The sequence below is a fragment of the Notamacropus eugenii genome, chromosome 1 (assembly GCF_028372415.1).
Source record: "Notamacropus eugenii isolate mMacEug1 chromosome 1, mMacEug1.pri_v2, whole genome shotgun sequence".
NCBI classification, from domain to species: Eukaryota; Metazoa; Chordata; class Mammalia; order Diprotodontia; family Macropodidae; genus Notamacropus; species Notamacropus eugenii.
In genome coordinates, this window is record NC_092872.1 from 433768884 (window position 1) to 433794108 (window position 25225).

General features: G+C 40.6%; 1 protein-coding gene across 6 annotated transcripts in view; it reads right to left on the reverse strand.

Moving 5' to 3' along the window:
* WHRN (whirlin) overlaps nt 1-6468 on the reverse strand; it is a 141122-nt gene extending 134654 nt beyond the window's left edge. For all 6 annotated transcript variants that reach the window (XM_072631729.1, XM_072631728.1, XM_072631727.1 and 3 more), the window contains exon 1: nt 5719-6468. In XM_072631729.1, coding sequence (XP_072487830.1) covers nt 5719-6468 — 750 coding nt within the window. The remainder of the gene's footprint in view (nt 1-5718) is intronic.
* Between the last annotated feature and the right edge of the window lie 18757 nt (nt 6469-25225).

Here is a 25225-nt window from a genome sequence, read left to right on the forward strand (position 1 = left end):
ATAGTTCTGAAAATACTATGTTGAATTTATTATGTACTTTTTTAAAGCAAGTTATATGTAATAAAGATTCATAGTTTTACATATAAGCCTTTTTCCATGTCCTACTTTGTATATGGAAATGGGTTTTTCTTAGTATTTATGAAGTTCAGGATATATTTTTAAATTTTGTTCACTTTATTCTGAACTTAAAAAATAAAGCACGTATTAAAAAAAAAAATCAAACCATTCCATGATAACAGACAACCTTCTAGCCATGCTGGGTATGATTAATAGAGAGCAGATGAGAAGGTGGTTTTCTGTGGAAAACTGGGCACACATCACCTTCAGGCTCTACATTCTTGGTTCCTGAGACAATCAGCTTCTTCCTTTCTATATCATTTCAGGATAGCAAAGTCAAAAGACAAACATTCCTGTCTCTTGGTGCTGCCCATCCTGGCCAATAAGAATTGTTAGGAATAGAATGTAAAATGACCCTTATTCCATCCTGATACCCTGTGAGCTTGCCTAACTGACAAAATTAAAATGTTTTCAGTGCAGAAAGGCCAACAAGGAATCCAAAGGGCAATTGAGGATGTTTGTGTTTAAATTCAGGGTAACATGAGGTTTATGTCTAGAAAACAAGATCCAGTTAGAAAAGATTTTTGTTTTAGCCTACAGCTACCTCGAGGTAGAAACAAATGTAGTCCCTGCTAATCACATTCCTACTGTCCTTGAAGTGACTTGCCCTGAGCCTCCTAGGGAAGAAAGATGGATTGCTCCCTCCTGGCTTGTAAATGAATCTTTCTGGAAATAGAACTATATAGCAAGGGCCCTTAAGCCTGTTTCAATAAACAGTCCTTATAAGAAGATGATCATTAATCCTTTGGCAATGTGCATATGCTCTCTAAGTATGTTCATGGGTATAGACTCTCACATTGTATATACTTGAATATGTAATGCACCTTGGCCAATAAGAGTTGGCTACACATATACTTTGTTGAGCTCTGTGGTTCATAGCATTTAATTTTTGGGGAATACAAAAAAAAAATAACTGGAGGTTAAAAGATCTGATTCACTGAACTTTCTATTCATATGCTGGATCTGTGGTAGCTAACAACCAGCAGTGAACTGGACCATAGCTGGGGTAGGAAAAAGTCAGCGACTTAATAAACACAAAGCATCTATGACTAGAATTATTCCAAAATTTTTAAATGTTTAGAAGAATGATTTTCCTGCTATTATTCTTAGCAATCCCTAAAAGAAGCAGAGATATAAAGTCCAAAATGATAAAAATTGTTTTTGTTGCAAAAATATTAATCCTCCCCTCCCCACCAAAAAAAGTGTCTTTCTTTTCCATTCTAAACACTTTTCTAATTAGGATCCAAAAGAATGGCAAGATAATTAGTTACAAGAGAGTTAATCTCCACAGAATAGGCTGATAAAGAGGTACGTTTAAATTAAAAAAAAAACCTTGGCAACCAGAGCAGTGTGTGTGTATGTGTGTGTGTATACATACACAGATACATATGTACATGTATATGTACATACGTATGTGTATAGATAGCTAGCTAGATGGATGGATTATTTCATTAAAGAAGTTGACTCTAGAAATGTCTAAAATCACTACTGTCTTGGATGTGGTACAACAGGAAACAAATATAATAAAAATTTATTAGTAGTAACCTTTCAATATTGTCCTTAATACTCAAGAATCATCCAGTCCCCTGGTCTAAGTCTCTGGGAAGTTCTTGGGTGAAAATAAAAATGTTCTGTACTGTTTCCAAATTGAATAAAGGAAAGAGACCAGTGGGGAAATAGCATTTCACAGGCTGAGGAGGAAGATTTGATAATAATGTGTAACGGTCTCAGATAACCTGGTACTACAAATTGGCAGCTGACAGATTTGTAATTCAGAAAGGGCCATACAAACTACAATGACATATTAATACGCACTGATTGCTCCCTGGGATATTATAGAAGATGAAGGGAAGGGGCTGTAGTAACCCTAATTAAAATTAAAGAGAATGTAACTTTCACTTATAAAACCATTCACACTACAATGGGCCTGTGGGATTTCTTGGTGGCGAAGCTGCAGCAGTAATGAAGCCATTTAATTTTAATTTGGATGAAACATGTACAACAGAACACCTGGAAGCACTAGTTGTTGATGCCCTCAGAACCGCAAGACTCACAGACCAATGGACTTGAACATTTGCTTGTAAGCATTCACAATTCTATCTTCGGCGCCGAACTTTTGTTTTAAACCCCATTTGCTCAAAAATATCACCATTACTGATGTTTTGGGTCAGAGAAGGAGAATAAATTTCTGTCTGGTACAGTATGGAGCCTATTAAATTATGTCGCCATTTCCTGATTTAGTGTGAGGTTGTCTGAGTGCCAAGATTCCCTTCTCAGAATATCACGTCTTCAGCCAACTTTCTTTTAGGTAGGCTGCAGTTTTATCTTAAAGGCAGAGTAAAGAAGGGAAAATAAATAAATCCCAACAGGTCAGACTTTGTAAGTCAGACAGACTGAGAGGAAGAGCAATGGGAGGAAAGAAAGCTGGAATTTGTGGTGGTTGTTATCATTCACTCACGAAAGTTACATCAAAACTAAGCCAAAATGTTTAGGGGGAAGTTGTAAATAAGAGGCTTGTGCTGATATCTAGATCTGTGATTGCTATCTCAGGGTATGTGCATAGATAGCTAGATAGCTATCCTTTTCAAGGAAAGAGGCTATGCACCTCTCAAGAGAACTGTACATTCATCACCAACATCCTGCCTCTGGGTGGTGATCAATGCTTGTTTCATCAGTAAAAGATAAAAACAGCTTGTCACATGCAATTCCCACTTTGCAAAAATATTGGTACAGGTTTGGGGAAGAGAGGGGCTTGTCAGAGGAGTGAGAGTATGGCTCATCACATCTACGATGTGAGCTGACTTCTGAAACTTGATTTGTCTTGTGGATATTGATCCTTCTAAGAGCTAGGAGCACTCACCCCTCACCTTGAAATGAAACACAAGCAACAATTTTTAATATCAAAAACATATTTTTGAGAATGAGCCCTCTTATTTGTGATGAAATGAAGAGACACAGAATTCAAAATATCTCAGCAGATTTTTCCCTACTAATTTTATGAGATTAGGGTAAAGTGGGAAAATGAGACCTCATTTTGGGCACAGCAGATGAAAGTCTAAGACATAACATTTTATAAATGAGAAAGTAGTTGATTTTAGATACCTTTAGCCTAAAGCTCATGCCACCAAGAACTTTAGGCTTCCCTTGAGGATAAAGCTAGGCGACATCTTGTTCTTGAACCCATTATATTTTGCTTTTAGGAAAGAAATAGTCCCTTAAATATCCATCTGCTTTCATTTAACATAGAGAAAATCCTAATTTCATAGAAAAGAATTGATAGTTCTCTAAAGGATGTATTTAAATGTCTCAGTTTTGGGAAATGAGAGTCAACTGTGCCTAGACAGTGTATAGATTTCTTAGATCTGAAGACAGCAATGGCACTAAGACTAAAAATCCATTGATTGGTTGATTGGTCATTGTACAAAAGTCAGTACAGTGAAAGGATTAACAAATTTTGAATCTGAAGACCTGAATTCATGTCCTACTTTTTAGCTATGTGACCTTGGGCAAGTCACTTCCCTTCCTCTGGGCTTCAAGGTAAAATGAGGGAATGGGATTAGATGATTTCAAAAGCCCCTTCTAGCCCTGATTCTATTGACTCCAATATAGATGAGTCTTCACTCTCACTGAAATCAGACCTTTATCCTCTGTTAGATGCGTTCTCTATGGATTCCTTCGGGGTTTTAAAAATGTTAACAGTGATCCAGAGGGTTATTCATTTTGGTTTTGTGTTTTAAGTGCTTCAAAATTACCTTTCAGGTAAAGCAATGAGACCATATAGACGTAAAGGGAAGAGGAGATTCATTGTGTCCAAATGACCATTCCAGTCTAGCCCTGGAATTCAAGTTAAAGAACACTGAGGTGCAGGTCACAGCAGCTCAGGAAAGGTAGCCCTTCTACACAATGAATTTACAACCTGGTTCATCCCTTATGCTGACCATGAAACTTCTGTTCAAATAAAATACCTGATCATTGCCAAAAAATGACTTTGAAACTTCAGGAGCCTGCTTCAGTGACTTTAAATCTTGCCTTCCGAGTGCCAATGGTAAATAAACCTGGCTAAAGGGCTGGCACTCTGTCAAGTTTCCATCTCTGTTTCTGCTCTCCCAAGCTCTGGGTTCCTGTCTAATAGCAACCCCCAGTTCAGCAAGGCTCTTTCCGAGGATCCAGAGATTTTCACCTAACTAGGTGGCATTCTTCTTCACTGTACTATTCAAAAAATGGGAACACAAAACTAAATTTGACATAGCACACAACTCAGACTGTGGATCAAGTGTATCTATTGCTTCTTTTTTTTCAGCCCTCTGAAAGATTGGAAATTTCCTGCTTCACACCTCTGTAATGATGAAATAGCCAGATAGCTTTTAGGCTGCTAGTGAAATTGCATCCGAATGTATAAATCACCATTTAGATCGCGTATCATAGAATACATTTATCATCTGTGGACTACATACCTTTAAAGGGGTGAAGTTAATGGGCATCTCTTTACAAATATATGATGTGCTAAATAAAGGGCAAAGACAAACCGATGGGAAGGGAAAAGGGAAACAAGGAGGGAGGAAGAGGAAAAAACCTGCAAGAGTACCCAAAAGAAATTTTGCTCAATCTGCCTACTTGGTATTCCTATCACTAGCGTGGCATGGCCAACAAGTCCAGTTCCTTCTAGGATTTGAAAAGATTCCCAAACTGGGTTCAAATGCTGACTCTTCAAGTTACTACCCATGATGCTGGTGAAGTCATTTCACCTCTGGATCTCAGCTTCCTCTCCTGTAACAAGAGTGAGGTGAGCTAGTGGACCAGGGTCCCTTCAGATCTAAATCCTATCAGCTCCGGTAAAATTGAAAGCAGAAATGCTCCTCAAAGATGTTTGGGGAGGGGGTTAGAGGAGGGGAAAAGGGAGAGCAACAAGAAACAATTGCAAACTACAGTGAAAAGAACTGCACTAGATTGAGGAGGCCAGGGTTCTAGTCCAGCTCTGCCACTTTTCCTGGGACTTCCTAATAGTTACTTCCCCTCTCAAGGCCTCAGTTTCCTCTTCTGTAAAATTACTGGAGTTAAACTAAAGGATTTCTTCCAGTTCTAATATCATATGTTCTACGTTCTAAGTCTGTGATTCTGCTGTGAGGATTCTGCATTGAATTCACTGCGGACTAGAAACCTGTCTTGGAACGCAGGGGTCACGGAACACTGAGCATAGCACAGGAAGCAGAAAGAGCAGGTGTCTATTCTCCTTGTCAGTTTCCCAAGAAGCCACGCCTGGGGCTGCACTGCCCAAATCGATTCCTCCGAGGATCTTGGAAGCAGTAGCAGTGTCTGGGTGGTGAGTTGCAAATGGTGTAGGCAGGCAGACAGACTTTAGAAAACTGCTCTCACCCCTAAACAGGGCCAAGACAAACTTGGCTATTACAGCTGTAGTGGATATCACCAGGATGGAAGTCTCTCTCCATACACTCTACCAGACGCTAAACAGCTCACCAAAAACTTTCTGCCAGGGAAGAGCTAATCCCTATGTTATCCCCCTACCCCCTAATTAGCAAGGAATTTTAAGTCAACATTTTCTTCCTGGGTCCAAGGCTGCTTGTCTGTCCCTCTTTCACCTACCTTGACAGCCTCAGCATGGGTCACTCGGCCCAAAGACTTGTCGTTTACTCTCAGGATCTGGTCGCCCACCCTTAGCCCTTCCTTCTCCGCCAGGGAGCCTGGTTCCACCAGGGACACGTAAATTCCCACGCCGTGCTCAGAGCCACCTCGGATGCTGAAGCCGAGACCCTCGTTGGTCTTGCTTCTCCTAAGACTCACTAGCCGGACCTCCCCGCGCAGCTCCTCCAGGGGCGCCCCCTCGGGGCCAGAGACGAAGTCCGCTTGGGACTGTCGGCTGGACAATGACTGGGGCTGCGGGAGCCAGTAGGCGGCGGGAGGAGGAGAGGCAGCGGTCGCACCGTCCAGCAGCCCCAGGCCGGCCCCGTTGGCGCCCCCAGGGGCCGATGCGATGTGGGACTTGAGATAGGGCCCCTCAGACGTGTACTGGTCGAAGAGCAGCTGGTCCGAGCGCGGAATGACCAGGCGCAGCATGGGCAGCAGCTGCCGCTTGTCGGGGCTGTCAAGCAGCAGGCGCAGGGTCCGCACCAGGTCGTAGACGTTCCTCCGCGAGTGGTAAACATTCAGGCAATGGGTGAACTGCTCCCGCTCTGCATCGCTCAGCAGCAAGTTGAGGGCATGGTGCAGCTTGCGCACGTTGCCCGACAGCAGCCGGAGCCCGCTGCCAGCCGAGCCCGCCGCCGCCCCGGACGCCGAGCCCAAAGAGCCGGTGGAGGACGAGGTCACCGACAGGCGGTCCAGCTGGGTGCTCATCTCCCGACCTCAGGTTCGCTCTGAAGCGGGGAGCCCTGGAGGCTGGATGGAGCTGGAGGCTAGGAATTTTGCAGCGCCGGACCTCCTTCCCCCACCTCCAAGTCAGACCATTCCCGGGCTCCCCCAGCCAGACTACTTCTTCTCCCTGGCCTGGGGGACCCCCACCCTCTCAATTGGGGGCTCTACTCCCGAAGTCCCCAGCAAAGCAGCCTGGGCGAGTCCCGAGCTGTCAAACAAAGATCTTGGGGCATTTCTGAAGCCCAGAACTGTCCCCCGAGAAAGGTCCCCCGAAATGCAAAATTGGGGAAAAGTGGAGGGAGGGATCCCCGCCTTCAAAGTGCAATGGGGGACCAGCTCTCGAAGTGCCTTGGATCTGTCCCACGAGCAGGAGAAGGTGCTCCGAGGCCACTCCGGCGCTCGCCGCCTTCCCAGGTCGGCAGCGGGGCACTTTTGCTAACTGTTGAGCTCCCCGCCCCCCCGAGCTCCAGCGCCAGCCTCTGCTTCCAGCTTGTTCCGACGTCTCAGTCCTCACCCCGCCCTCTGCCCCCCCAACCTCCCCCTCCCGCGGGATCTTCAGGAAATGACGTCCCTCCTAGCGCCCTCCAGTTGCCTGGAGACGGGGTGATACAGTCCAGCCTGGGGAGAGAGGAGGGGAGAAAAGGGGAGGGCAAGGGAAGGGAAAAGGATTAGGAAAGGAGAAGATTCAGACCCTGGCGACCGGGATGCGCTCGAGGCCTGCACCCAGCGTCGCCCCTGCCCAAGTTCTTATGTTCTGACTGCTCCCCAGCTCCTCACCCTCTACCCGAGGTGGGAGGACTCAGGGAAAGGCTTCAGGGTTTGGGGTTAGGTTAAAATGCACAACTTCTCTGACCATAATCCAGAAAATTCAAGAGAGGAAAAAAATAGCGTATCTTTTTCAAAGAAATCTAGGCACAGCTACTGGGCTTCCTTTTTCTCCCTGAATTATCTGGATAATTGCCTCAATTCTCCTCTAGCCTGGCCACAGCAGGCCCAGCTTAAATTAGTATCTAGTGGACACTGCTGTTGTTTTTAATAAGCAGTTAAGCCGGCTTTAGGCATCTGCTTTATAGCAGCTGGTCACCAGCAGTTAATTGTGGCGGTCTTTCTCTTTTCCTCTCAATTGCTTTTGAACCTTTGATACAATTGGCCAAACACGTTTAAGTAAACAAAAAAACTCACATCCTCTTCTTCTCCCGAAATATATTTAACTGGCTGTCTTCAAAGACTATCAAAAATGGGGTGTAATGCAAGCCGTTCAAGTCTTCTGTGGATGTATTTCATGCTCAGCTTTCTCTTAATTGGGCTTCTAATTATAATGACTGTGATTGGTCTGATAACTGCATCCCTGGAGCTATGCTATCACTTTATTCCTACAAAACTGCAAACACAATCACAAACAGAGCACCACCACCAAAGATGTTAATGAAAAGGTGCTTCTCTCTGGGCATCAGAAACAAAGCTGGTCACGTATGATGGGAAAAGAAAGGTTTTTATTTGAAAATGCTGAAGGCTGTGCTAGTGGTATACTCTTGTACTTTGCGTCAGGCACCAAGAGTTCAGGAGGATGAGAGAGAGGTTTGTTTTCTTACATCCATCTTGCATAAACCTTAGTATCAACTTGCCCTTTCTGCTCTTTACGAAGAAGCAGTGTACCTCTATCCTATTTCATGTCTGAAAATGCATTTGGCCGTGCAAGACATGATCACTGAAAAACCCAAGATGTCTGTGCATTTGGAGGTTGTCACAGACCCAATCCACAAGGAACGAGAGGCAAGATTCCTGTTAGACTGGTCTGAGGAGGCTTGGCGGCACACTGCCCCCTTCAGAGTGAAAATATTATTATCTCCATGTGTAGTCTCAGTTCACTCAAAGTGAAATACTCTTTGAAAGGGTTACTATTGTCCTCTAATGTTGATGAAATGGAAGCAACCTTCTTCCCTTCTATGGATTTTACAGAAACTCTAATCCAGAAGGTTATAGATAGAAGGAGGTTTGGGGGAAAGAACGACAAGGTTGGAATGGACTTGGCTAATAGCATTTCCTGAATGTTGTTACTGGGTACCTTTCTTATTTACACCCATCTTTTCTCACAGCAAATATTGAAAGTTGTTTTATATTACAAAGCCATTTAGGTTTTCATTTCTTTATCCACTGGGATATATTCTGTAGAGGTGAAAAAAACATTTAAATTCAATTTAGAGATGTACTTCCCATATCTGTTTACTCATTTATTTTATTCAGGAGTAGCGAAAGCCACTATGTGAGACTATTATAAGTACTGAAGTGATGATCACAGGAACTAGATCTAAATGGGACCTTAGACATTAGGTCGACCAACTCCCTCACGTGAGAGAGGAGTAAACTGAGTCCCAAACAGAAGAAATGACCTTCCCAAAGTCACGCAAGCAGTAATTAACAGAATAGGGATCCTAGTCCTATGATTTCAAATCAACATACTTTGAACTGATAACATGTTGTCTCAATAATTTCACAAGTGTACCTTCATTAAAATTTTTATATGTAAATTAATTTTTAATTGTAATACATTTAAATTTAAAAATTTACAACCAAACACAACATACGCATTGCCAGTTAAAATCTGAATAACAATAATAACAACTCATTCCATAGCTTTGAAATTTACAAAGAATCTTCCTCCTTTTGACAACAACAACCCAGTGAGGCAGGGAGTTTAAATATTATTATCTCCATCTGAAAATGTAGAAAGTGAAGCTGACAGGACTTGGCCAAGATCTTATATCGAATACATAGCAGAGTCAAGACATATACTCAAGCCTTTCTACTCAGAGACCAGGGCTCTTTCCACAGACTACCTTATCCTTGAGTACTGATAAAGTAATGTCAGGAAGGGAGAAAAGAAACAAAACAGAACAATTGAGAGAAGAGGATTTTTAAAGGGGGGGGGGGTGGAATTTATAGAGATTAAATATCCCTGGGACAGCTGGGTGGCATAGTAGATGGAGGAGTCAAGAGGACCTGAGTTCAAATCTGATCTCAGACACTTACTAGCCGTATGACCCTGGGCAATCACTTAACACTGTTTGCCTCAGTTTCCTCATCAATAAAATGAGCTGGAGAAGTAAATGACAAATCACTCCAGTATCTTTGCAGGAAAACCCCAAATCGGGTCATGAAGAGTCAGACACAAATGAAACAACTAAACAAAACATACCTGATATCTTGACCAGAGAAAATTCAGGAAAATGGGAGCAGATTCTACCACCTGCAAACAGCCAGATCTGAAATGGAATGAATGAAACAGCTTCTTTACTCTTGGATATTACCACTGGAGAAAGGATTTCAACCAGTTGAGTAATCATTGCTGCTCATAGAGTGGGTTGGTTCCACTCTGGAGCAACCAGGAAGATAATATCAGCTGGGAAAAAGTAATTATTACCCACAAGGTGGGAAAGTAATTGATGGGACTACAGGGAGACAGAAAAAAAAGATGGAAGAAAGAGGAAGTATGAAAACATTGAGAAGAGAAATTAGATAAAATCTTTCTTCTGTTCACTTTGCCCTGACTTCTTTCATCATCCTGGACAAGCCACTTAGTGGCTTGTAGAGGTCTGGATTTTAACATCTGTAAAATGGAGAAGATGTTTCTGACATGTTACAGAGCCATAGGGGAGTAGTGAGTGAAAATGATAGTAAAGCTCTGGGTAAAGGTGCCTCAGTTAGACAAAACTGATTTGGGAACTAGATTAGGTCAAGGATGGGAAAGAAGGCTTGGAGAGCAGTTGGAGTGACCTTATCAACGATACTACATTGTAATCCATTTTGTTCAGGAACAGATGAAAGATTTGGTAAGGAGTGAATTATTTGGGTTGCACTGAGGGAAAAAAACACTCAGTTCCTACACTGGCTTGCTTTAAATTAGAATAGCTCTTAATGAAAACACTTTGCTTGTTTTGCCAGAGAACTGTAATTATTCAAGAAAAAAAAAAACTTTAGTCCCAATTAATTTGAATATTCCAAGTGAAACTATTTTGGGGCTCTGAGTTAAAGGGATAATTGCCTTAGTTCTCCACTGCACCATGTGTGTTTTTAGAATTTAACTGGCAGAGGATAGAGGCAGCATAATACACTAGTTCAGTGAAAAGAGCACCAGGAAGAGGTAGTTGACCAATAAAGAAAACAACCATAAAAAAGAATGCTCCAAATCACTGATAAGAGAAATGCAAAGCAAGCAGCTTAGGTTTCAATTCACACCTAGCAAATTGACAAAAATGACCAAAGATAGGATTAGCCAGTCATGGAGTAGATGTGGGGAAAGACAGGCGCTGTTGGTGGAGCCGAGAAAGCAATTTGGAATCATTTGAAGAAAGTGACTAAAATGTTTATATCCTTTGATCCAGAGATTCTACTGCTAGGCAAATACCACAAGGAAGCAAAGTCTCTGTATACACCAAAATATTTACAGTGGAACTTTTTGTAGTAGCTAAGAACTAGAAATAAAGTAGAGGCACTGAGGAATGGCTAAACAAATGGTAGTATATGAAAGGAATGGAACACCACTGTTTTGTGAAAACAGTACCATGGACCATATAGAGATATATAAAAAATAGTCTTCCATCTCAAGGAGCTTAAGATCTATGGGAGAGACATAACTGTGAAGATGGGTCTAAACAAGTATCCCTGTCCCATTTAAAGTAAATGACAAGATTTTAACTAGATGGGAACACATCTAGATATGAACAAAGCCTAGACACCTCCATTGAATCAATCTGTCATTGGCTTTAGATTAAGATTAAAAAATTCTCCACCAATTTAATTGTCTTTGAAAGACAATGGATGAATTGGCATGACATTGTACAGGAATTCTATTTGGATTGGTTGAGGGACTTAGTTGTACCCCAGTGTGGCAAGCTAGTCAGAATCAGGGATCTGATTGTCTCTCAGCTTATTTATTGAACCCTCCATCTGAGCTCCTGGTTTTTTTTTTTCCTTGAGGGCAGGAGGGGTGGAATGAGAGTGCCTCAGCCTCAGCCTTAACTGGATGAGGAACTTGCAAACTTTGGAGAATCAGAGGATTTGGATCATTTTCATCAGCATCTTAGTTAATAAAGTCACAATGTCTATATCAGAGGATAGACTGGACTTGATAAAGAAAGGCAGATTCAAAATTACCATACCTAAGGGGAACATCTTAAGGACCCTTGCAAAAGACCTTCTAGAAACTGAGTTACCCCACCTTTGCCATACATGATCTAAGCTTGAGCCCACTCTCCCCTGCACCCTATAAGTACTTGGGGGGAAAATATGTCACAGACTTTTGTTGGGGGAGATGGTTTGTATCAACTACACTACCATAACAAATGTTTCTAAAGGCAAATTAAGTCTGCCTGACTGGTATTAACTGATGGTCACAGGAGGAAGTGTGTTGATGGGACTTTTGAGTGATATCCCACACCTCAGTCCCTCAGAACTACCCACAAACCCTGAAAGGAGACCTAGAAGTCAAGCTCTGGAGACCTGACCTGCCAGTGCTAATGGGGTCCGGTAGGGGTGGGGGTGGGGGGGTGTAGCTCCAGAGCCTGTGCTACAGGATGACACATAAGCAAGGAATATTTAAGAACATAGAAATCAGCCAACGTATATTTATTAAGCACTTACTATGTGCTAAGCATTGTGCTAGGGATTCACAAAAAAATAAAAACAAACAAAAATAAACAACTCCAAAAAAATTCTATTACTTGCCTTCAAGAAGCATACATTCTAATGTGGGAGTCAATGCATAAACCATGAGGAACTAGTGGTAGCTGTTGGATGTCGGGGGAAGGGTTAGAAAAGACCACTTGCAGAAGGTGGGCTTTGAGAGTAATGATGACAATTAGGTTTCATATAAAACAGTAGCATGTGATTGTCAAAACGAGTACTTTGAGTTTAGAGCTGAGATGGTGGACCAAACTAAGGGATAAGAGCTGGGACTGGAAAAACAGATTTAGACAGAAATAAGGCAGGGAAGTAGAAACTTTCCAGAAACAAAGCAGGGAGGTAGAAGGGACCTTAGAGATCATCCATGGGGAAATGCAGAACAATCTCTGATTCTGTTATATGAAGAATTATGGGAATAATAATTCATTTCACAAGGTCTTTCAGCATTTATAAGATGCTTTCCTCAAAGCATTTGTGAAGTAAATCATGCAAGCATGATTATTTCCATTTTACAGAGGAAGAACCCAAGGCTTAGAGAATTTAAGTGATTTGCTCATGGCCATACAGCTAATATCAGAATTGGAATTTAAACCCAAGGCTGCTGATCCCAGGGCCAGTCTTTTTCCCACTATAACACATTGCCCTACTACTGTTGTTCTGACAAAGGAGGCAGAAAGAGTAGCCTGAAGGTTGAAATCAGCTTTGATTTCCAGAATACTGTCCTTGACTGTGTGGCCAATTCTTGCTTCCCAGTTGGATTCAATCTGAGGTGCTTCGCTTCTCTTTGCCTCAGGGCTTCTAATCACACTTACGGGTACACTTGGCACCCTTTAGGATACTCGTGACCATGCTAGAGGCTACGAAGATCTTCAAATACAGAAGGCTTACATAAGTATACAGCAGCATCACTATTATATGTATTAAGTCCCATGTCCAAACACCTTTTCAAATTATATATAACAATGCATGTCTGTTACACAGCATAGACAATAGCTCTATGCATTAACCCCTAATACATGAAGTGATAATAGTTAATATTCCACATAGATAGCATTGACATTTCAGCATGTTTGATCATAGAGTCAGTCTCTAGCATATCAATGCACCAAAAGGAAACAAACAATAATGTTTAATAATGGTAGGGAACCCGAGAGTTAAGAGAGACCTTGAGACACCAAACTTTAGAGCTGGAAAGGATATAGATAGAATATGCAAGAGTTAGGAGAGCCCTTAGCAAAGAAAATGACAGGCCTGGGCTAATGGAGCTTGGAAGGTCAGAGTTGGGAACAGAAAATATTTGACCTAGAAGGAACCTTAAACTCATATAGGATGTTAGAGCAGGAAGAAAATAAGGAACATCAGGCTTTTTTCTCTTTTCTCTTTTCAGGGAATTGAGAGAAGTACTTGAACTCCACCAAGAGTGATAAATAAAATTAGCATAGGAAATTTGACATTATAAGGGTGACTTCTACAAAAACACCAGGTAATAATAATAGCCAGCATTAATATACTACTTTGAGGTTTACCAAGTGCTTTCTAAATATTGGCTAATTTTATTCTCACAATGGCCCTGGGAAGAAATTGAAACTGACCAAGATGAAATGACTTGCCCAGGGTCACAAAGCTTGCACATGGTTTTGAACACTAGCCTTCTTGACTCCAGGTCCAGCCACCTTACTGTGTCTAAGGAAAGCCCTCCCCCGACCCCACCCCATACCCTTTTTGCACATAGTTCCACATGTGATTTATAGAAATGGAAGAACAAGAAGTTCTGTCCTTCTTGAAATATCTCTCTCTGCTCCTATTTTAGCACTTGACTTGGGTAAGGACGAAATTGTTTCACTCATCAATATTCTTCAAAAAGAATGTACATGCTCTGCTTGCTTTACACAGTTATAAGAAAAGCCAACACCCTAATGTCATTGAAAAATGCTACACGTTGAATAACCTTTTTTGATTTAGTCCAATTGCAGTAATTTTCCAGAACACACTACAAAAAAAGCAAGCTGTATAATCTCCAGAGTCTTTATAGGCCTAATTAAAAGGCACTGTAGCAAGAAGGAGAGAGAGGTTACATTTCTGAATCAGATATTCTCAATTTTAGAATGGGAGGAAATGAGAGTTTTAACTGATCTGTGAGGAGGTAGGGAAGGGTCACTCAGGGAGAATAGCTTCTTTGTTATGAAGCTCTTTAAGGAAGATATTAAGAAGTTTTGCTCTGACTAGGGTTGTATCTTGACTAAATCCAAGGTTACTGCTTTGGTTCACAGTCCTTTGTAGCTATCAGACTGGAAAGACATGAGGCTGTACTTGGTTGGCTAAAAGCAGATTAGAAGCAGGCAAGGCTGACCCGAGATAAGATTATGGTATAGTTAAAAGTATGGGTTTTGTGGATACTAAAGAGCAATATGTTTGTATAGGGTGAGGAGGTTATGAGGAAGGGAGGACAGGGGTACTCCAATAAAGCAGTAAATATTTGGAAGCTGGCTACCAACAGGCTGGACCAGCACGGGGGCCCTGAGGCTACATCCTTTTAGACTCTGTAACAACATGGTGGAGTCTAGGGGTGCTTAACTCTTCTGGGGTCATGGATTCCTTTGTCAAACTAGTGAAATTTATGGACATCCTTTTCAAATAATATTTTTAAATGCATAACATACAGGCTTACATACACAGGCTTACAAAGGAAGACATTTATATAAAAATAGTTATCAAAATTTTCAAAAAAACAAACTAGTGGACCTCCTAAAAATTATACACAGCTTCCTTGGCAATCCATGGAACCCAATTTAACAACTCTTATCCTAGTAAAAAGAGCTCTGGTTTGAGAGTCTAGTAACCCCACAATTTGGATCTTTTGATTCCCAGCTCTGATACTCTGTGTGACCTTAAACCAGGGGAAGGGAACCTTCAGCCTTGAGGTCACATGTGGCTCTCTAGGTCCTCAAGACCCTTTGACCGAATCCAAATTTCAGAGAACAAATTGGTTAGGGTTAGGCTGCAGGTTCCCCACCCCTGCTTTAAACTAACCATTTTACTAGCTCTGAGTCTTAGTTCTTAGATCTATAGTTAGAAGAACCTTAGTGACTAGTTTCTTCACTTTACAGATAGGGAAACTGAGGGCCAATGAGATCACTTGCCTAAGGTCACTTAGGCGATAATGGATAGAGACAGAATTCAAATTCTGACTCCCAGTTCACTGTTCTTTCCATAATGAGCCCTAGGAGCAAGGCCAAGATACATAGTTATAGATAGATATAGATACATACCTATATATTCATACAAATATAAACTTTTAAGTTTAGTGTGCATTAACTTTTTTCTATCACTTCCTAAGACTAGGATCAACAAAACAATAATTCAAGCTGTGATTTGTAGTGTAAATGCTCATGCTGAAAATTTAACAATTAGCTCTCTAGGTAAAGAGCAAGCTCCTGAACATGCCTGGCAAGGCTCTGTGTGTAAAGTAATAGCCATTCAAACACCTTTCTAAATGTGTTCACCCCTCAGTAAGACTGTAACCTTAGAGACCTGAATTCAGAGATTAGTTCTGCCACTGGCCCACATTTATAATATTAGGTAAATGACTTTTCCTCTCAGTGTCAATTTGTTGTCATTAAAAGTAGAATAAAAATATTTGATTTCCTTCATATTCAAGGAAGTTGGAAGACACACATCTATTTTTGAGCTCCTAAGAAAGTTGATGAGTTAAGTGGTTATCCTTGTACAGCATATCAGGACCTTTGGGTCACAACATCTTAAGTCATAAGATTTAGAGTTAGGAAGGACTTTACAGAGCATTTAGACCAGTAACCTCATTTCACAGATGAGAGAACTGAGGTGCAGTCAAACAGAGAAGTGCCAGAACTGGGATTCAAACTAGGTCCTTTGACCTTTCTACTCTAGCACATTGCCTTGAAGCCTTAGACGCTGAACCTCGAGGCTCAGAGCTGGTCTGCTCTGCTGCTCAGCAAGCTTTCAAAATTCCATTACTGACTCCTCCCCTTCTCAGATTCCAGGACAGGACTGCCAGCAAGTGCTAAGATAATCAGTTGTCATAGCCCCAGAAGCCAGGTCATTCATGCATGTGCCTCCCAGAATGGTTGCTGCCCCCCTAGGAGGTACAACTAAGAATGCCAAGGGACCATTTGTGGTCAACTAAGGGCAGTGAGGTAGTAGAGTAGATAGTTAGAGTACTGAGCTTGGGGTTAGGAGGACCTAAGTTCAAATCCAGCCTTAGACACTTACTAGCTGTGTGACCTTAGTCAAGTCACTTAACCTTAATTCCCTCAACTATAAAATGAGGATGATAATAATAGCAGCTACCTCATAGGGTGGTTATGAGGATCAAATGAAATAATAGTTGTAAGGTGTTTAGCACAGGGCCTAGCACATAGTAAATGTTAAGTAAATATTTTTAGCAACAGTGTCGGATTGAACCAGAACACTACCAAAGCTGCCTCTAAGAGTACTACCCTGTCTAGGGGCTGCCTGGGACATTACCAAGAAGAGATGTGAGATGAAATTCTAAATCATCCATATCCCATGAGGACATGGGAAGAGCTTCACCTTCAGCCTCCTAAGCCTGCTTCCTCATCTGTAAAATGGAAACAATAGTATTTGCATTCACCAACCTCACAGAGCTGTTAAGAGGAGAGCAGAAAGTGCTTTATAATTGTGAGTCTGCCTACTCAGCACAACCTAGTTGAGGGGAGCATGATACTTGTGAAGGTTGAAACTGTGCAGGAAGTATCCTCCTCCTTTCTATCCTTGAAGCCCAACCTTTATTGCAATTTTTTTATTTTTCTACTAGAGACAGATGCAAATGGACAAAGACTATGAAATGTTCAGCAGGAGACCTTTGTGGTCATGGAGTAGGGGAAGGGGAAGTAGAATCAAACTGGATTCACCCCCATTTCTACCCAAACCTACAAAAAAAACCCCAGCTAGGTATAGGTGGCTTGATTCATCATAACCTCTTAACAGGCTAAGCCTTTCTGAGTCTTTTAAATTCTACAAAAAATGTCTTTGTTGTGAAAACAAAAAGCACTCGGAAGTCAGGAGTCTCTGAGTTATTTTGTATCAAAAGGTTTGCAGTCACCCAAGTCTGACTGGAACAGAGCTCATGGCTCATTGACAGATCTTTCATTACACTCCGGCTAAGATGTTTATTTAGCAGTGTTATGCCCTATGATATTTTCACAGACATGGCTTTGTTTGACTTTTCAGGAATTTGTCAGTTCCAAGTTTCATGTCATTTCATTCTAATTCTCTTTGTAATATCGGACTGACTCAGCACCTAACACAGTCTCTCTGTAGTCTTTGGCTCTTTCTCATGTGTTTTTTCACCTTAGACTGTTATCTAACTGAACCACCTTTTATACTATGTCCTTTCTAGTTATCTTCTTTGCAAGCCAGCAGTCAGAAAGCCAGCCAATGGTTCTCATGAAAACAGAAAACAAGCAACCTCTGAAAACAGCTAGAAAAACCGTAGGATTCAAAATCTTGGGTGCTGCCCACATAAAACATTCTAGAGCTCATCTCAGGTTCTAAAGGTATCTGAAAGAATGAGGGTTAACCTACTTTGTACTAGTTAATGCTGTGCATATGAAGGGGTTCAAGAAATACCATCATCACCATCACCATTAAATCATATTTAAGATCCATGACCAAATGAAATGTGCAAGGATTAGACTGTAAGTTTTTGCAAAATGAACTGGAAGTCCAATAATTTCGAAGATAATTTAGAATCATAAAACATTAGAACTGGAAAGGACTTCAGAAAAGAGTATTCTAAGAACATGGACTACTATGGCAATAAGGGATCTTAGAGCAGTGAATATTAGTAATGGAAGAAACTTTTGTACATAGCATGTTAGAACTAGAAAAAAGGTAAGACTCTACAAATATCAGAACTGGAAGGACTTCAGAATGTTGAAAAATATATTAATATTGTACTCTCCCTTTTAGGCACGTCTGCCATAAATAGTTTTTATTTAATGTTAATATCCAAGACATTTCTGAATTAGACAGTGAGATGCTCCAGCTGGCATAGTTTCCCCTTATCCTCTGCATATGTTTCTACCTCAAAACAGTTTGAAATGACATTGATAGGATTCTTGACCAAAGAAAAGATCACAATATATTGAAATACAATTTGGGTTAACATTCCAGAACAGTCTCTACTCAGTCAGTCCCTTCCTGAGCTCCCTACAAAGATTAAAAAGTATCTGCTATCAATACCTTAACCTTGAAAGCAAAAAAACATGTAGCCTAAGGGGCACAGCTGGAAGTAGGTGAGAAAAGCAATGATCTTAAATAGACAAGAGTAAAATTTGGTTATCACCCTTAATCCATTTCTCTAAGGAAAACCTTAGCTTTTTTTCTATCCACTTTCCTAAAGAGAAAAGTATAAATATGATTTTAAGTTGTAGAAAAAAAATATTTCTTAATGTTTTCAGTTGAATTAAAAAGGAGACATTTAATATGCTGTTACCTTTTGACTTCTAGAATATTCTCTTTCCTTTCTCAAAGAGTTCAGTGCCTGACTCACAGAGAAAGCCCTCGTACTAAGGGACTTCCTCCCTCAAACACACTAACCTTTTATTGTTTATTTCCCATGATGTACTCCTCCACCCTATGGGAGCTACCACAGGAATGGCCATACCCATCATCACAAATATTCTGCTCCATGTTCATGAACTTTGAAATTCACTTATTTGATTGAAATCTGTGGTCATTCCACCTCTCCCTCTGGTTTTCAAATCCCAAACCCTATTCTTCATCTTCATGACCTCACCATGACCACCAGTGCTTCTGTCCCTCAGTTTTTTCTCAGGCCATCACCCCTACATGGGCTAAACTCTCCTCCCTTCCCCAAAATGATTCGTTGGTGAGTCAAATTCAACTCTACATTTTCCTCTTCTCTTGAGTTTCTTGTCCCCTTACCATATCACTGATCATACCCTGCCCTGCCTCAGATTTGGATTACTTCCACCATCTGCCTCCTTCTCTCCTACTTGAATATTGTTGAATAAAACTGGAGAAAAATCAGAAAACTCTACTGACTGGTCAACTACAAATTAATGCTACATACTCTCAACTGAGCCCTAGCTGCAACAGTCACTATGCCACTTGCTACAGTTACTTTTCCAAAACTTTCAAACCTCTTTAAACCCAACATGGCTCCCATTACCTACATTCTCAGCTGAAAACTGCCTCATATATCACTGAAAAAAATGAAGACCATTGGAAAAGTCTCTTTTCTCCCCTCCTCCTCTTCACACACCACTCAGATTTATTCTGATGCTATCTCTTCTTTCACCTCAGCAACACATAAAGAGGTGGCCCTCCTTCCTGCCAAAGCTAATCCCTCTACATGCACAAGATCCCCTTCCATCCCATCTTTTCTAGCAGATTGCCCACTCTATCATCCTTATTCTCTCACTAATTTTCAGTTTCTCCCTGACTATTCCCAACTGCCCACAAACACACCCACGTCACACACTCACCTCTATCCTCAAAAAACCCTCACTTGATCCATCCCTCCCTGCTAGCTATTGTCCTATGTCTATCTTCCCTCATGTGGCTAAACTGAGTTCAAGGCTGCCTATAGTCAGTGCTTCACCTTCCTCAGCTCCCAATTCTCTCTCACTTGCTCCTATCCCATACACAAACTGTGGCCAAGTCCTGTCAATTCTACCTTCACAACAGTTTTCATATACATCCCCTTCTTTCCTCAACAGTGCCACCTCCCTGGTGGACACTCTCTCTCTCTTTCACACACACACACACACACACACACACACACACACACACACACACACACACACACACACCCTATTTGGGGATACTAATGGCTCTCTATTATCTCCAAGATCAGATAAAAATATTCTGTCTGGTTTTCAAAGCCATTCACAAACTTGTCCCTTCCTAATTATCCAATCTTTTCACACCTTTCTCACCCCTATGTACCTTATGATCCAGCGATACTGACCTCCTTCCTGTTCCAAGCACAACACACTCCATTTTCTAAATCCAGACCTTTTCCTTTGGTCAACTCCCATGCCTGGAATTCTCTCCCTCCTTTTTCTGCTTCCTGGTTTCCTTTAAATCCCACCTCCTAAAAGAAGCCTTTTCTTCATCTCCTTTAATGCTAATGCTTTTCCTCTGGTATCACCTTCAATTTCTCCTGTATAGATCCTGCTTGTACACTGTACACTTGCTTATACACTGTCTCCTCCTTTAGACCGTATGCTCTTTGACAGCAGAGACTGGTTCCATCTTCCTTTGTATCTCTAGCACTTAGAGTGATGCTTGGCACATAGTAGTAAATAAATACTTGTGTAGTAATAGTAATAAAAATAGTAATAAATGCTTGGTGGACTGACTCTTATAATAATATGACATGTTTTTTAAAAAGACTATGGATTGTCAGAGTGAGAAGGGATTTTAGAGATCATCTAGTTTTACTCCCTTGTCTTACAACTAAAGAAACTGAGGCTCAGAAAGAGAAATGGCTTCATCCAAGGTCACAGAACTAACAGAGGTAGAACCAGGATTGAACTTGATCTCTTGAATACTGCAGGGCTTCTAATTTATGTGGATTCTGGCTTTTAATGTCTGTTGAACCAATAATTCTTGCTATCTTTTTGCATGATAACAGAGAGTGAGATAATTACCCTGTTAGTATCATTTGCTGAAACAGAAGGGAGAGAGAGAAGGAAGGTAGGGAAGGAGGGAGCGAGCAAAGGAAGGAAAGGAAAGAAGAGAGAAAAAAGATTTAACAAGTGTCTACTGTGTATCAGGTACTGCGTTAAACACTTCACAAATATTATCTCATTTGAGCCTCACAACCACCCTAGGAGGCATGTTCTATTATTATCCCCATTTTACAGATGATGAAACTGAGTCAGAGGATAAGTGACTTACCCTTGGTCACACAGCTAGAAAGTATCTGAAGCAAGATTTGAACTCCTAACTCCAGATTCGGTGTTCTCTCTCCTTTTGTTTCCTGTTATTCCTCTACACCTGTACTTCTTGATTGAAAAATCAAGTCCTTGGGGGACTTGCTTCTGGGCCCTTGCAGCAGTGTCTCTAACAGAATGAAATAATGAATGTAAAAGCATTTATGAAGTGTTTACTAGATGCCAAGCACTCTGCAGCTCTTTTTCCTTACCATAGCATTGTGCATGCTCCATGAGGCTTGGAATTATGCTAAATACTAAATCCAAACAGTGTAAAACAGGTTAATTAAGAACAAATCTCTTTGACTTTTTGGTAGGTGAAGTTGCAGAAATTAATTATGTCAAGAGTTTTAAGGTCTTAATTTCTCATACATTGTGTATTCTGGTGGCTTCTACCTTATGTTTCTATTTAAAACATATATACATATATGTATAAATATTATATATACATATATATTTCAAGCAACAAGCATTAATTTGCTTTCCCTTCCCTCCCTTCTCCTCCACTCACCACCTTTAACAGCAAGGTCAGTTCAGCTAGGTGAGCCAGGGGTTTCTCCACATTCTGAGACTCCACACAACTGACTTACCTAGCTAGAACATACATCTCTGCTTAATTAAGGATTTTAAAGCCACTAACTGCATCCACTTTTAGGGATCACTGACAAGATAAGAATAAAGATGGAAATCACAAAAGAGGGGAAAATTTCCTCAAAATTTTCTCAGCTTCTCAAAGAACATTTCTTTAGAAAAGGGAATTCATCTTCAATGCAGATTAAAATCCCTTGTCTCATTAAAATCAAGACCATTGTTTTCTGTCTTGCTTGTTAGCCAAGCTCCTAGAAATAAGATTGGCATGTTGTATCTTTGTTTTAGTTCCATCATTTTTTCCCCAGCAGACTCTGATTGCATTCAAAAATATTTATTCATTTAATGGAATGGAATAATTGTCCCCTGAACTTCAGAGGATGACAGTCAGGTCCAGAACAGCAATACTCAAAGGACACAGAGAAAAGCAAGCAATTATCTCTCTGTCCCTACAGTCCTAGGGAGCTCGTTCCTTAACTTGAAGCCATGTTAGTCAAAAGTTCAAAATGAAAGCATAAAAGCATTCACACAGTTAGACCATCTTTCCCTCAAACTCAAACTCAGCTTCGCCTCCAGACGTCCATATTTCTACCAGGAGTAACATCATTCTCTAAGTTATCCACAGTACAATTCCTCTCTCATGACTTCACGCTTGGATTATCTCAGTGATCTCCTTCTGATCTCCAGATCTGGATCATGAGCGCTGGAAGGAACACTGGACATCATCTAGCCCAACCCTTTCTGTTTATGAGAAAGAAACTGAGATCAGGTAGAAGGAAGAGTATTGCCCAAGGTCACAAAGCTAGTCAGAAAGAGCTGGAGCTGGGACCCCTACATATCTCTTCACATCTAGGCCAGCCCTTTTTTCTCTCCAAAATGCCACTTCCTTCTCCGAGGTCAAGGACTATGTCTTTGTTTGAATATCTCAGGGTACCTGAGACAACAGGCCTTCCACCTACACAGGTTATAGCTCAATAAAAACAATGTGGCCCAGTGGAAAAAGTGCTATCTCTAAAGCCAGAGGGCCTAGGTTCAAATCTCCTCTCTGACATTTAGTTCCTATTTCTTTTCCTTTCTGGGCCTCAGTTTTCTCATCTGTAACATGGAGAAGGAAGTGGAATAGATAGTTGTTTTCTGAGGTTTCTTCCTTGTTGTTCAATTGTTCAGTCTTGCACAAATGTTCATGATCCCATGAACTGTCCATGGAGTTTTCTTGGGAAGGATACTAGAGTGGTTTGCCTTTGCTTTCCCCAGTGGATTAAGGCAAACAGAAGTTAAGTGACTTGCCCAGGGTCACATAGGTAGTAAGTGTCTGAAGCCAGATTTGACCTCAATTCTTCCTGACTTCATGCCCAGCACTCTATCCATTGAGTCATCTAGCTCCCCCGAGGTTCCTTCTAGTTTTATATTAGTGAGCCTATAAGTACCCTGGCCAACTGTGTGCAGCCCCATAAGAACCTTATTAGGTCAGGAGAGATGTTAGCACTAGATATATAGATCTGATAATCATCCATATAAAGATGATAATTGAATCCATGAGGAATGATGAGATCACCAAGGGAAATAGTCTAGAGGAAAAGAGGACTGGGACAGATACTAGAGGGACACTCAAGCTTAGTAGGCAACTAAAGAATGAAGAATGAAGATTCACTAAAGGATCTTCTGAGAAGATAGCTAGGAGGAGAAATAGGAAAGAGCAATGACATGAAAATCTAGAAAGAGAAGAGAGTGATCCACACTGTCAAAGGCTACAGAGGGTTCAAAAAGGATGAAAACTGAGAAAAAGTCATTAGATTTGACAATTAAGAGATCACTGATAACTTTGGAGAGAATTGTTTCAGTCAAATGATGAGGTTAGAAGCCATCTTTAAATATGTATGTGTGTGTGTATGTGTACATACACACACACATACATGTATATATAATTTATCATTAGTTTATTTTTATATATAATTTATTTTGGCATTCTTTTGAAAATTTTGAGTTTCCAGTTTTCTTCATCTCTCCAGCCATTCCCCACTCATTAAGAAGAAAAACAGTATGATATCAATAATACATGTGAAATCACACAAAACATATTTCCATATTAGCCTAGATGGGCTTCTTAAGGAGTTTAGAAGTAAGTTGGAGGAGAGATTTAGGACAATAGCTATGAGGGATGGTCAGATCAGGTGAAGGTTTTTGAAGGATGTGGACGAGGGAGGAAGGAGCTCTACGCATGTTTGTAGGCACCAGAGAAGTGACCAGTGAATAGAGAGACCCTTGAGACTAGTGAGGGAGTGGATATGATAGAAGAAACAATCTGCTGAAGAAGATGGGATGGAATTGTATTGAGAGTACCATGATTGGACATATATAACATATCAAATTGCTTACCACTTTAGTAAGAGGGGAGGAAAGGGAAGGAGGGAAGAAAAATTTGGAACTCAAAATTTTGTAAAAGTGAATGCTAAAAATTGTCTTTATATATAATGGGATTTTTCCAATTTTAATTAATATTTTTAATATATAAATATATTCAATATATAATAATATATGTATTGATTATATATTATAAATATAAATAATAAAAATAAATATATTTACTATATTAATATAATTAATAATATAATTATAATTAATTCCAATTAAAATAGAATACCATTTAAAAAAAAGAATACATATAAAGGGGTTTCTCTTGACAAGGAAAACAGTCACTTCTTTCTGAGATAAGATAAAGGAGTATATTGTGGGGAAAGATATCCAAGTGATATTATTTGAGGAGGAAGGACAGAAAAAGGGAGCTTTTGGTGAACCCTAAAGACTCCTGAGTCTGCCATCTATTTTGCTACTGAACCCTACAATAAGGTTCTTCTATCTGTCCTGCATCTGACCCTCTTAAATTTCCTCTACTTATTAGAATGTGAGCTCCTTTTGAGCTGTTACTGATCTTGATTATCTGTCTGCATTCCCAGAACTTAGCACAATGCTTAGCACATAGTAAATGAATAATAATTTATCTCATTCCATTCTTTCCATCTCTGATAGTCTGAGTCCAAAATAGCAGTTGTGGTGTAGTGTCAAGAGCATTGATTTAGGAGCCAGAATGCAGATTCTGCTATTTACTAGCAGTGTGACCTTGGGATAATCATTTTATTTTTCTAGGACTCAGTTTCTTTTTCTGTAAAATGAGTAGATCAGACTAAATTATTTCTAAGGGTTCTTGTATTTTTAAATCCCAAGAGCCAAAGTGCCCCTTCCAGCTCTAATGTCATAGGGTCATAGATTTAGAGTCAGAAAGGACCTTATATGTCCATTTTACAGATGAGGTAGCAGGCCCAGAGTCACGCAGGCAGTAAATGGCAAAGGCTAGAATAGAATCGCCCACGTCTTCTGTCTTCACTGCCAATACTTTTACCACCAGGACATGCTGTAGCTCTAACATCCCGTGCTCTAAGGTCTCTTTCAGTTCAAACATTTTATGTTCCATAATTAAATCAACCACCATGTAGCTAAAGGAGAAT